The 14,027-nt window shown below is 42.2% G+C and overlaps 1 protein-coding gene across 13 annotated transcripts in view; it reads left to right on the top strand.

Annotated features, from left to right (window-relative positions):
* Nucleotides 1-14,027, top strand: part of nrxn3a (neurexin 3a) — a 166,985-nt gene that overhangs the window by 79,585 nt on the left and 73,373 nt on the right. For all 13 annotated transcript variants that reach the window (XR_002292952.3, XR_002292950.3, XR_002292951.3 and 10 more), the window contains exon 6: nucleotides 10,831-11,132. Coding sequence is in view for 9 of the 13 variants with exons in the window: in XM_078941124.1 (XP_078797250.1) it covers nucleotides 10,831-11,132 (302 nt within the window). In the remaining 4 variants the exon portion in view is untranslated. The remainder of the gene's footprint in view (nucleotides 1-10,830; nucleotides 11,133-14,027) is intronic.

Raw genomic sequence — 14,027 nt, 5'->3', positions numbered from 1 at the left:
ATCACCCTCCTACCCCCCCCTCTCTCTAACGTCCCTCTCTCTTCTTCCCCTCTTTCCTTTTCCGTCCGGTCCAACACCAAAGATTTTCAAACATGATTGAAATTAATAAAGTTTGGCCTCAAACCTTTGGTTTGTCTGAAGATGAATAACCCCTCTTGTTAAAATAAAATATGTCCAACACAAGAGGCCCTCAGCTCTCATCTGTTTGCCTAGCTGTTGGACAGGACAAGTTAAAAAAAAAAAAAAAAAAAAAAAAAAAAAAAAAAAAAATTAGTTAGTAAGTCATCTTTCTGTGCATTCTTTTTCACTAAAATGATCTTCTAACCAAGCTTTTTAGCAGAAGTTATTAATATTTGATCAATTTTGGGTACATCGAATATCGTCATAAATCAGCTACTACTGCAAAGATCAACATGACAATTCTGGGGTCTAAGAGGATATTTAAACACAACACAAACAAAACAAAGACTCACTTAAGTCACATTTGCTTAATTAAATATAGTGATCATGAACTAAAGTCAAGTAGAGCTTGAAAAGGAGTGGGAAGAAGCGAGTTCATTACAGTTTTGAACTCATAACTTTGTCAAATTATTAAAGAAATCACTTTTTTTCACCAAGGCTAAGAAGTTATTTTAAATTGAGCCTGTCAGTTGTTGATACGTGATTAAAAGATAGAAAAATACAGAGGACCATGTGTTTAAACTGGACAGGCTGAAACAGGCTAGTGGGCGGGACTTTGAAAGGTTACTGGAGAAAAACCAACCAGAACAGACGAGATTACAGTTAACATTTTTGTAGATGACAACACAAGCGCTGTCATAATTTGATTTACTTGAGGTAGTGGTATCTGTGACTCTCGATAGCGTTGGGTTGGGTTTATCGTTACATTAAATCAGCTTTGGAAAAAAGCATGCAATCTTTTGCACCACACATGAGATAATGTCCTTATTTTTAGCAGATAGAAAGTTGGAGAAAAGAGTTGGATTTCAGCTTTTTTGCCACCAAGTGAGCTCAGCATCTTCCAAATATTTGATAAATTCAGTGAGGCAGTATAGTTTCCGCGGTGCCACCTTTCCTCCTGACATTTTTATGGATGACCCCTCGCAGGACTCGTTCGCGCTCATCCATCAAATGAAGGCTCTGAATAGAATAGCTTACGGATGCCGTTAAAACCATTATGTGGTGATAACAATCTCCTCACCTCATCTTCATTTCAGCCATGAAGAAGTTATATTCATTCTCAGTTCATTACTATTCCATATTTCAAAAAAATGGTTATAGCTACCTTTCTGGGTGACTGTAAGCTTGTGTTGAATTTTTCCGCCGATGGATCATAGTGTCCATAAAATGGAGGCGTCATATTCAGCTGTCTATGAATTCCATTGGCTTTATTGCTTTTTCTTTTCTTTTCTATTAAGTGTACCCCTCTTTTTTCTTTTTTCCAAGGGCCAACATGTTTATTCGGCCCTGCGGGGAAATCTGCTGCATGTTGTGATGGGGTTCGGTTTTTGCACACATGAAGCTGAATTTTCCCTCGCAGTGGGGTGAAGATGGAGGGAAGGCTCTCTCACTGCAGGGGAGCAACGTTAGGGACCAGAAGCAGTGTGTCATCTCCAGAGATTGATGATAGAAATCATATGGACCCTATAGTTTCAAAATAAGTCCATTTATTGTCTTTAGTAATGTTTTCTGCACATATCCTCTGAAGTTTTGATTTTGGAGTGCGTGGTGTTGTAGTGGTTAGCACTCTCCCCTTACAGTAGCTGGACAAAAGAAATCGGAATGACCGTCTGATCGGAAGAAAAATGTGTAAACACGCCGTTCGGAATAGTCTGCACCGATCAGACTCTTTTGAATCAAAATTTTTTTCAGATCGACATTGTCTGACCGTGGTGCATATAAACAGTTCATTCCGATCTTGGATCACTACTGCTCTTGTTTTGCTCATGTGTAGACGGTGTTTCGCTCTGGCTTTGGAGCGTGACAGGACCGACCAGCTCCCCCGCGCGAGCAAACTTTAAGCCTAAATTTATGAGAGAACAGGCACGTTACAGTAAACACCTTGAGTCAAAAGTCAAATACTCAAAATAATAATAAAAGCATGTTTAGAAGATCATCTTGCTCTATGTAGCAGCTCTCTTTGTTTACAACGACTATAGTCGTTTCTGGTATTTTAGATAGTTCTGCTCATGTCCAAATGATTCTTTCCGAATGAAAGTGTGGCGTATGTGAACGCTTGTACACAGTTGAATTCTAATTCGATCTTTGATCCGATCAAAGATATTTTGCACCGCGGCTAGTGAGATGGCTGTGGTTCAAATCCCCTCTGGGACCTTTCTGTCTGCGTGTTCTCCCAGTGCATATGTGGGTTTTTCTGCGGGTACTCCGGCTTCCTCCCTCAGTAAAGAATAAATAAAAATCCATGCTTCATAGGTTAAATGAAAGCTTTTAATTGCCCCTAGGTGTGAATAAGATTGTGTATTTGGTCTATCCTGTCTTAGCCCAACAGTAACGACCCCATGGCCTTAACAATGATGAAGCAGGTTTAAAAAATAGTTGGATGGCGTCCGACTCTTTGTTTTTGTTTAGATTATTGTCAGCAAGTCTCTTCCATCACTGCTCTGATGTAGATAAAGCACTGTCTTCTTTGGTCAGGTTCATGTTTTTTTTAGTGATCCACTCCAATGAAAATGTGTTTTTTGGTGTTTTTAAAATGTACTTGTGTCATTTTTCTGATGATGAAAATTAGGCTTGAAATTGAATTTCTTGATTGAAATTATTGTGAATCAGGAGAGACAAAAAAAAAGCCTTTATACAGGGCGGGCCACAAACTACATGCACATTTCTAACACTGCTCTGCAGAATAAATCCTAGAAAATTAACTTTCTTTTTCTTTTTTCTTTTTTGCTGAGAACAGCATAATCATAATTACAAGACCTCTGGAAAAGCTTTCAAAGAAGACCAAAACATTAAGTTCACCAATTTCAGATTTGACTCCACCTTTAATGTAAACTTATGATACATTTAACTAGAATCAATGTTGGTGATATTACTTGGGCCATGTTTATCACACGGTATTGTGCTTTGACATACATATTCCTTCTTACTGCAGGTAGTTCAACGGATGTTTGGTTAACATTCAAGGAAAGAGGTTTAAGCAGAACATGAAATACTGACAGCTCCAGAAGTGTCTACATTCCTCAACACAGTGTGTTGTCTTTATAGGCTCCGTGCACGAAAGTAAGGAGTTCTACTTCCGCCGCCTTGAGTGTGAGGCCGACCATTTCCGGTTTGCGACTTCTATAGCAGCGACACGGCAGATTTTGATTGCGAAAGATGGCATATTTCACCCGTTTTCTACAAGGTCTCCCGAAAATCGACGTGAACGACATCTATAGGATTGTCGACCAGTGCGTGGTTACATGGGCAAAATATAGTGTCGAAAAATATAGTGTAGAAAATACCGAAAAGGAAATGAGTCCCGTTGTAAACAAACCTTTGCTGTCACATTTATGCAGCAGCTCGGTAACATACGAGGCAATCTTCCAAACGTGCTTTTATTAATTTTATGAATATTATGAAGTGCCTGTTCGCTCTCATTTTATATTTAATCCTTGTGGTCAGTGCTTTTTTTTGTGGAAGAAGGACAGAACTGAAGAACAACCCAGTGTTAGGAGAGGCTAACAACACTGGCTAACAACATCAGCCTTTATTTGTCGGGGCACAATTAGAAGCACAATTCTATGTGTCGTGATTTTTTGAACAGTTTCTAAGGACTGAGCGGCATTTCTGCTCTGTAAAGCTCACACACTGCCCCGTGACGGCTGTGTAAGCTGGCCGCTCGAGCTCTGCTCTGTCCTCGCGAGTCCGGCAGCCGCTAACCCAGAGCGGCGGCTCGGCTCGCAGTCCGAATTCTCACACATAACAAAACGCACACGTAACAAAGCACCCTCCCCTCAAACACATTAATAAATCCAGCTGATCTGCTCAGTCAGAGAGGTTCACTCGGTCCACTGGCTCCGGAGCCCGAACGCAGAGCTCGGATGCTGGGCTTCAGACCTCAGTGGACACGCATCCCCCCGGATCTCCCTCGTGAGGGGTGAAAGAGAGGGGAGAGCCAGCGGGGCGAGAGCGGAGCGGCGCTTTACGCGGGGCGTCCGCAAAGCCGCTGGTCGGTCCCGTATGAGCTCACTAGCTTTCTCTCAGCGAAACACCGTCAATGCATGACGTAACCCAGAGCAGCAGCGACACACGATCGGAATGACCATTTACATGAACAACTATCGGTATACCCAGCTATCTCGATCGGAAAGAAATTTTGATCCGAACGAGTCTGACCGGGGCAAAGTATTCCGAACGGCGTGTTTACATGACGCATTTTCTTTCCGATTGCTGCAAATACGAAACACGACTCGTCTTGCTTTGGGTGAAGTCCTCCCGCCGTGTTCACCATACATTCGGCTCTCATCGACACATATACTGGAAAGCTATGAAAGCTTATATTAGTACTGTTGTACTTTGACAAATTCGCACACGGGTATACACAACAATGTTGTGATGTCTTTGTCACGCGTTGAAACACCAAACGCCTCTCTTTTACCCGAAATCCGCTCCTATTTACTCAAAACTAGCAACTCAACAAAACTCCCCACAACAATAACACGACCAACAGGAAGTTGTCGGCCTCACACTCGAAACACGGAAGTTAACCGGAAGTTCTGTCGTGCACGTAGTCTATTAAAAAGCACTTAACAAAGCTAAAATTCTTCTCTCCTAACAGATGATTGCTCATCTGCAAAGCTGAGTGTTGAACCTGTGGATGATAGAAACACGTGTAATGATTGTCACACCTTTCCACCATTCAGGAGGAAATGAAAAACCAACAAAAACAGATTTGTTAGAACGCTGAAGATGGAAACCTTGATGTTAGGTCTCATAATTGAAACGTAATGCTGTTCGAATGAAGATTTTAATGAAGTAGGTGCAGACTGGGTCAGATGAGCTTTCACTTCTGGGGATTAAATTTTCGTTTTCGGTTCAACACCACGGCAGCATGCTGGAGGGCTCAGCAAGTTAGTAGCATCTGCAAACGTAATTTACTGCGAAAAGCGATCCCCGAAGAAAAGCCCAGTGATGGATGAAGGAGAAAACATCATTGGATCACCTGATGTCTGGGCTGAGGATGTGACAGTGCATGCGTGGGTTTTCCAGCAGAAACAACTGATATATACATACTGCTTTCATGCCTGATGCATAGATTAAAGAAAGGTTGCTCTTGAGTAAAGTCTTGCAGTACACAATACCCATAATCTCAAGATTCAACACAAATACTGGACCCAGATGAAACATGCTGTGGTGGTCAGAAAGTTCTGATTTGAGTCTGCTTTCTGTGTGAAGTTTGCATGAGCATCCATTGGTTTTTTCTTGGCCATCCAGCTTCATCATGTAGTCCATTTCAAAGATTATTTTAAGATTCAGAAGTTTAATCTAGCCACAGGGGTTGCAAGCCAGTTGCCTCTGTGCCGGTCCCAAGCCCGGATAAATAGAGAGGGTTGCGTCAGGAAGGGCATCCGGCGTAAAAATTGCCAAAATAACCATGCGAATCATCCACAACACTTTAGACATACCGGATCGGTCGAGGCCCGGGTTAACAACGACCGCCACCGATGCTGTTAACCTACAGGGTGTCGGTGGAAATTTGACTACTGTTGGTCGAAGAAAGAGGGGAGGCAGAAGGGTCCGTGGCCAGAGAGAGAAGGGAAAAGGCAGGAACATAGGTTTGAGAATAGGGACTCTTAACGTTGGCACAATGACAGGGAAAGGCAGAGAGCTGGCAGACATGATGGAGAGAAGGAAGGTAGATGTACTGTGTGTGCAGGAGACAAGGTGGAAGGGCAGCAAGGCACGTAGTATTGGAGGAGGATACAAACTGTTCTATCATGGTGTTGATAGGAAGAGAAACGGGGTAGGAGTGATTCTGAAGGGGGAGTTTGTAAACAGTGTTCTAGAGGTGAAAAGAGTCTCAGACAGGATGATGAGCCTAAAGTTAGAAATTGAAGGGGTGATGGTGAATGTAGTCAGTGGGTATGCGCCACAGGTTGGCTGTGAGTTAGAAGTGAAGGAGAGATTCTGGAGTGAGTTGGATGAGGTCATAGAGAGTATCCCCAGAGGAGAGAGAGTTGTTATTGGAGCAGACTTTAATGGCCATGTTGGTGAGGGCAACAGAGGTGATGAGGAGGTGATGGGCAGGTTTGGTGTGAAGGAAAGGAATCTGGAAGGACAGATGGTGGTGGACTTTGCGAAGAGGATGGAAATGGCGGTAGTCAACACTTACTTCCAGAAGAGAGAGGAACATAGAGTGACATACAGAAGTGGAGGTAGGAGTACTCAGGTGGACTACATCCTATGTAGACGAGGTCATTTGAGAGAGGTTAATGACTGCAAAGTGGTGGTAGGAGAGAGTGTAGCCAGACAGCACCGCATGGTGGTGTGTAAGATGACTCTGGAGGTCAGGAAGAAGAAGATAGGGAAAACAGAAAAGAAGACCAAGTGGTGGAAGCTACAGAATGAAGAAACTTGTGAGGAATTTAGGCAGAAGTTGAGGCAGGTCCTGGGTGGTCAGGATGAGCTTCCAGAGGACTGGGAAACTACAGCAGAGATTATCAGGGAAACAGGTAGGAAGGTGCTAGGTGTGTCATCTGGAAAGAGGAAAGACGGTAAAGAGACTTGGTGGTGGAATGAGGAAGTACAGGAATGCGTCCAGAGGAAGAGGTTGGCTAAAAGGAAGTGGGATGTAGAAAGGACTGAGGAAGGTAGACAGGAGTACAAGGAAGCGCAGCGTAGAGTGAAGAGAGAGGTGGCAAAGGCCAAACAGAAAGCTTACGATGAGCTATATGACAGGTTAGACACAAAGGAAGGAGAGAAGGACTTGTACAGGCTAGCCAGACAGAGAGACAGAGATGGGAAGGACGTGCAACAGATAAGGGTGATTAAGGACAGAGATGGAAAGGTGCTAACAACCCAAGAGAGTGTACAGAAAAGATGGAAGGAGTATTTTGAGGAGCTGATGAACGAGGAAAATGACAGGGAAAGAAGGGAGGAAGATGTGGTTGTTGTGGAGCAGGAAGTAGCAGAGATTGGAAAGGATGAGGTTAGGAAGGCTCTGAAAAGGATGAAGAGCGGAAAGGCCGTTGGTCCTGATGACGTACCTGTGGAGGTATGGAAGTGCCTAGGAGAGACAGGAGAGGAATTTCTAACGAGGTTGTTCAATAGGATTTTAGAGAGTGAGAAGATGCCTGAGGAATGGAGGAGAAGCGTTCTGGTTCCGATCTTTAAGAACAAGGGTGACATGCAGAACTGCAGCAACTATAGAGGAATAAAGTTGATGAGCCACACAATGAAGCTGTGGGAAAGAGTAGTGGAAGCCAGGCTTAGGAAGAAGGTGGAGATCTGTGAGCAGCAGTATGGTTTCATGCCCCGTAAGAGCACCACTGATGCCATTTTTGCTTTGAGAATGTTGATGGAAAAGTACAGAGAAGGTCAGAAGGAGCTGCATTGTGTGTTCGTAGATTTAGAGAAGGCGTATGACAGGGTGCCGAGGGAGGAGCTGTGGTACTGTATGAGGTCGTCTGGAGTGGCAGAGAAGTATGTCAGAGTAGTTCAGGACATGTATGAGAGAAGTATGACGGTGGTGAGATGTGCTGTAGGTCAGACAGAGGAGTTCAAGGTGGAGGTGGGACTACACCAAGGATCAGCTTTGAGTCCTTTTTTGTTTGCTATGCTGATGGACAGGCTGACAGATGAGGTAAGACAGGAATCTCCCTGGACAATGATGTTTGCGGATGACATTGTAATTTGCAGTGAGAGTAGAGAGCAGGTGGAGGAACAGCTAGAGAGGTGGAGGTTTGCTCTGGAAAGAAGAGGCATGAAGGTCAGTCGTAGTAAGACAGAATACATGTGTCTGAACGAGAGGGATCAAGGTAGAAGCGTTAGGTTACAGGGGGCTGAGGTGAAGAAGGTGCAGGAGTTTAAGTACTTGGGGTCAACAGTTCAGTGTGATGGGGAGTGTGGAAAAGAGGTGAAGAGGCGAGTGCAGGCAGGTTGGAGCGGGTGGAGGAAAGTGTCAGGAGTGTTGTGTGACAGAAGAGTGCCAGCAAGACTCAAAGGAAAGGTGTACAAGACAGTGGTGAGACCAGCTCTGCTCTATGGGTTAGAGACGGTAGCAGTGAGACAGAGACAAGAGGCTGAGATGGAGGTAGCGGAGATGAAGATGTTGAGGTTCTCTTTAGGAGTGACCAGGTTAGACAGGATAAGGAACGAGTACATCAGAGGGACGGCTCATGTTGCCTGTGTTAGCGACAAAGTCAGAGAAGCCAGACTGAGATGGTTTGGACATGTTCAGAGGAGGGATAGTGGATATATTGGTAGAAGGATGTTGGAGATGGAGCTGCCTGGCAGGAGGGCAAGAGGACGGCCAAAGAGGAGATATATGGATGTCTTAACAGAGGACATGAAGTTGGCTAATGTTAGGGTAGAAGATGTCCATGATAGAGTGAGGTGGAAAAGGATGATTCGCTGTGGCGACCCCTGATGGGAAAAGCCGAAAGAGAAAGAAGAAGATTTTAAGATTCAGAAGTTTCTGAATTTTCCTGAGTTTCCTGTCTATGTAGTTCAGACGTTCTAGACTGCTGGGATAGAAACAGAATAAATGGAAGAAGGGTGAATGTCGGGACAGAAGCTAAGCTAGCCACTGACCTGTAACTCTCATAATGTACCACCTTCTTGTGTTCTTATTGTATCTGTGACTTTGTCTTTTGTTTTGTCCTGTTTTATGTTTCCTGCCTAGGGACTATGGATGCAAATTAAGCATCATTGCTATAATCCAGCATGTTTACGCCTATCATTGTTTGGTAGATGTTCATTAATGTGCACTGTCCCTATTAAATAAAGCTTCAGCAACAGACCTTCATGTTGCTTCAGAGTATTGCCAAAAGGTTGTGTCTCACAGCTACTACGAACATTTTGAGCATATTGCGTGGATGAAAATTGGTTATATATCTGGAAATCTTTGGGGGAAATCTCCACGGATATATCAGCAATAAACCTATTAAACCATAGATGAAATACGAATAAACATAAAAAAACACGTAAATCAACATTGAACATGAAGCGTGCAAGATTATTGCGCTGTTTATATGTAATTCATAAGTGTGTATAAGTGATATGAAGGTTAAACTTTGGTGGTACATGCGTGAAACGTCTCGTAAACATACGTGAAACAGTCGTGGTAATTCACGCACAATTGCTTACAATTTTACGAAAAAATGGCATATAAACTACGTAGAATAGACTTAAACTGTGTAATTCTCGACCAACCAAAAATTTTGAACTGCACGACACCGAATTCGGTTAAAGACCCGAAACACGTAAGAATGACATACATCACACGTGTTTCAGGAAAGACAGACATTTCATACCTGGAAAATGCACAAGTGGCTTCAAGCAGCTGTCCTGATGTGCATCCTGATATGCATTGTACCTTTTTTGTTTCATGTCTGACTTTGTTGCCCATTTTTTTATTCATGAATCATCCAGTTGTAATAGCAGTCAATACGACCCAACGGGATCCTTACCTTCTTCTCATCGACATCTTTGCCTCCAACCGATTTCAGCTCCTCCCCTCATTAATCTTTACTCTAATGGTGCATGTTTATCTCCATGAGCTTCTCCCATCATCTCTCTCTATCTCACTGCTCATTGGCATAAATGAAATGCTTTTTCTTGCTGCTCCTCCACTCACGCTGCAGACACACCACTGATGTTCTGCAGGCCTGAGTGCTTGTCTTGTCGTCTTTGCACCACTTTGCTCTTTTCTTCTTTAGCGCCCGCCTTCATCCAGTCATTTACTCACTAACTGCACTTATTTATTAATGAATATGCATTTATTATTTATGTTGAATGTAAGTAAACCGCAAAAGGCCAACATTATTTGTCTAATATCTACTCAAACTAGCATAAGGCACTTGATGCAAAAATAAAATAACTTAACAGTCGCACACATGTGAGAAATCATTCTTAAAAGATCATACATTTTACTTGTAATAAGGAAGAATAGGTCTTTTTTAATACAAGGAAGCACGGTGGATGCAGTTTCATGTTGGAGATACGTTTAGAGGATGCATAGAGACATTTTAGAAGAAAAAAAACAGCAGATTGCTCAAGCTGTTAAACAGATTAAGGCCACCTCAAGATGAGACTGTCACAGTTTGGATTTAGTGATAATTTGAAGTACTTGGTAATTTACCGAACAGATCCTGGAGAGATACGTGTGAATTTATTTTCATATTTTACCTTTAAAGGCAACAATAAAAAAAGGCACATGATGATCTGCTCTCCTGAGGAATAGACCCAATGGCTTCCCATATGCCACAGAGTGATAAAAGGAGTGGCCATCGAGGTTGTACCTCCAAGAAACACAATGAAAGTGCACTCATGCAGATCCTGCTTGTGTTTGATTGTGCTGCATTGTGCTCACAGACAGCCAGTTAATTGAAGATGATGTCACAGATAAAGACTCCTGACTGGACCATTTTTCTCTGTTTGCCTGCAGCTCTTCTGTGCCCTTTCTTCAGTTTCATTTTCTTTTTCATCAAGGTCAGAATTTGTCCCTAAACCTTGCGTCGTGTTAGAACCGTCTACTGGCTTCAGGTTTACAGTTTTCAGTTTTGCTCCAAACTCTGAAGCTTTGATGTGGCTGTAAGGAGATGTTAACTCATTTCTTTGGATCTTACACCTACTAAATGTCCTTTTGTACTTTTCTTCTCACCACAGCGCGGGAGGAGAACGTGGCGACTTTTCGTGGCTCCGAGTACTTCTGCTACGATCTCTCCCAAAACCCCATCCAGAGCAGCAGCGACGAGATCACGCTCTCCTTCAAGACGTGGCAGCGTAACGGCCTTATCCTGCACACGGGCAAGTCTGCAGACTACGTCAACCTGGCGCTGAAGGACGGGGCCGTCTCCCTGGTCATTAATCTGGGCTCGGGGGCCTTTGAAGCCATTGTGGAACCGATCAACGTAAAGTTTAATGACAACACGTGGCATAAGGTCAAAGTGACTCGCAACCTCCGGCAGGTGAGACACAACGATGCAATGCACTATGGGAAACCTTTAAGGAGGATACCAGATTGATGCTGCCCTGTTGATGTTTAGCTAATTTAACCCTGTAAAGCCCACTACATCCAAAGTTGACAGTAATTTTCTGAAATTAAGAAAATTATTAAACCCATTGCTGTCTTGAACTGATTATCAGCAAGTTTTGCATTTCTTCGGTATAGAAAATGACAATAGATGAGTTGTTCTCACCATGAAGTCTTTGAAACATTTGCCAAATCCTTATTGAGATTTCACAGAAGCAGCCATTTTGAAATGAGCGGTAAAATCTCTACTACTGCCCCTAGTGGAAAGATGATGCACTACAGGGGCAGACAACATAGACCAGTGTTTTTCAATCTTTTTTGAGTCACGGCACACTTTAACCTTGACAAAAATCCCGCAGCACACCAGCATCCAAAATTTAAAAAAAAAAGGAGAAACTCATGGTCTGCATTGATCTACAGCGCTTCCGCAATCTCACATGTATTTTTGTGATAATTGTGGCAGAAAAAGCTGGAAGTTGCAGCTGTTTTTTTTCTAAAAGATGTAATAAAAGTTAAGTTAGAAGATTTAAAAACTGTTTTATGTGTGTTCGCTGTGGTTTCAAGACTTTTAACAAGTAAGACTCATTGTGCGCAGAGACGCTGTCACTTTAACCCAGTGCATCATGGGAGATGTAGTGTAACCAGCCGTCAAACGCAGACAGATTAGCTTCTCTGAGCTTCATTGTTTTGTTCACTAGTTCCACGGTCTGATACCGGATTCTGTGGAAAGCTACACCGCTAAAGACGAGCTTCAGCTGGTCTTTTTGTTGGAACTAAGCGACTTATGAGCAGAATCGGAACAAGGAAGTGAAGACTTTAACCACTTCTGATTGGTCAGACTGATGGCGTGTGATTAAGCCTCCAAGAATGATTGGTGGAGACAGTTAAAAGGGAGGGACTTTTTCAAAAACAGCTGAAGCTGCGGCTAAATCGTGGTACCGTCATACTTATCAAAATGTCTTTAATAGAATCAAATAAACAGAAAGAAAAAAGTACTTTACGATCTTTCATATTTTTAACTACTCAGTGTTTTATCAGGGCCTGTTTGGATGAACACAGAGCTGATTTCCTGGAGATTGGAAAATGTTTTTAGATCAGTTAAGGAGGGCAATTTCCCACGGCACACCTGACCATCTCCCACGGCAGACTAGTGTGCCGCGGCACACACTTGTTAAAAAACACTGACACAGACAAAGTTATATCCAATGGGTTTTAAGGAAAGTTTGGATCAAGCTAATGAGATAACGGTCTCAGACATGTGTATATCAAGTATAAAAGAAAATGTATCTATTTTATTTAACAAGGAAAAAAAAACATTAAGATCAAGATCTTTTTAACCTAATGTTGTAACAGACAGCATGAGAGTGCCAAAGTCCAACAAATGTAACTTGTTGATCGGTAACAATTTCCAACAACTCTGGCACTGACGGATGACATTTTTTTCTCTGGTACATAGAAAGGAACAAAAAAAATCTAAAGGAGGCAAGTTTGGATAATTTCAGTTCAGTTTGGAGAGTGTTCCAAGCAGAGGTCGCAGAAAAATAGTAGTAAACTGACAAAAGAAAAGCGATCTTTGGTGCTGGTGGACTGCCTTTTCTCCAAAAAGGATTTCAGATTTCCTGAATAGATATTACGGTTTGTGTCTGTAAATGCATTTAAGTCAGGTTTTTTTTCACCAGGGTTCCACAGAATATAATGTGAGCTGATGTCAGCCTCCCCAATCATCCATGGTCATATCTAGGCTTTAGCTTTGAAAGGTTTAATGATAGATCAGACAGAAATGTAGATGTGTGGAAAAAATACGTCAGGTCTCAAATTTCATGGCCATATAAAGGATTATACAAAGTTACACCCGACAAAAACATTAACTGGTGGTACAGAAGACACCCCCCCCCCCCCCAAAAAAAAAAAGGGAAGTAGAACTTAAATATAAACGTAGAACAGGTTTCTGCCTCACTGTTACAGTACAAAGGTGAGGAAACGCGATCAGTTCTGCAACTCTGTAAGGGACTGGGAATGAGTACAGTTCAGTTTGCAGGGGGGGAACAGCTTTTATCAGGCTGTTGTGTGTCTGCTCTGATTTTTAGATAACTGTCAATCTTCAGACACTCAGAAAAGAAACAGAAGAACACGGATAAATTTGTGTGTTTGTGATACAAAAGAACAGAAAACCTTTGCACAACTCATAGATGATGTTCTCATGTTTTGGAGTAAGTTATTAATAGTTTCATTGTTGTTGTTTTTTTAAATCATTTTAGATTGTTTTCTCTGCATTTTTGTGCATTTCAAATGCTTTTTTTGTTTTGTTTCTATGTCATAAATCACTTCATCCATCTCACCTTCCTGCTCAGCTAACAGGCTCCCAGTATGATTTGGTAAACAAACTCCACTGTATGGTAGATATCCCCGTTTTTGTCTTTATTTTGCTTTGCTGTGGACATCTTCATCAATTTCTGACTTCCCTCTTTAAAAAGGTTCTGACTTTTTCAAGTTGGAACGCCTTTAATACATATTTCTTTTAGTTTTTTCTGTCTTCCTTTGGTGTGCATGAAGTAAAGGGTTTGTGCATGACTCTGCAAACAAAAGGCATGTTTATTAATTAATCAAAATGCAATTCAAGCAGACTTGTGGGTATATTCTGTTCTGTTGTTAAATGCATGTCTATCTAAAGTTTAAATCATTGCCTCACATCCTCTGTCATAATCTTTTCTTTTGAATTCATGAATTCACACGTATTTAAGTGATTTTTAGCGTATTACTTTTTTACTTACCTGCAAGAAAATGCCTTCGGTGTCAGACACGTAGAAACACTTTAATACAGTTTCTGTCC

Source organism: Oryzias latipes, chromosome 22 (assembly GCF_053564925.1).
Source record: "Oryzias latipes strain Hd-rR chromosome 22, Olatipes_Hd-rR_3.1".
NCBI lineage: Eukaryota > Metazoa > Chordata > Actinopteri > Beloniformes > Adrianichthyidae > Oryzias > Oryzias latipes.
The sequence above is the reverse complement of the archived record's forward strand: the minus strand, read 5'-3'. Positions and strand labels throughout refer to the sequence as shown.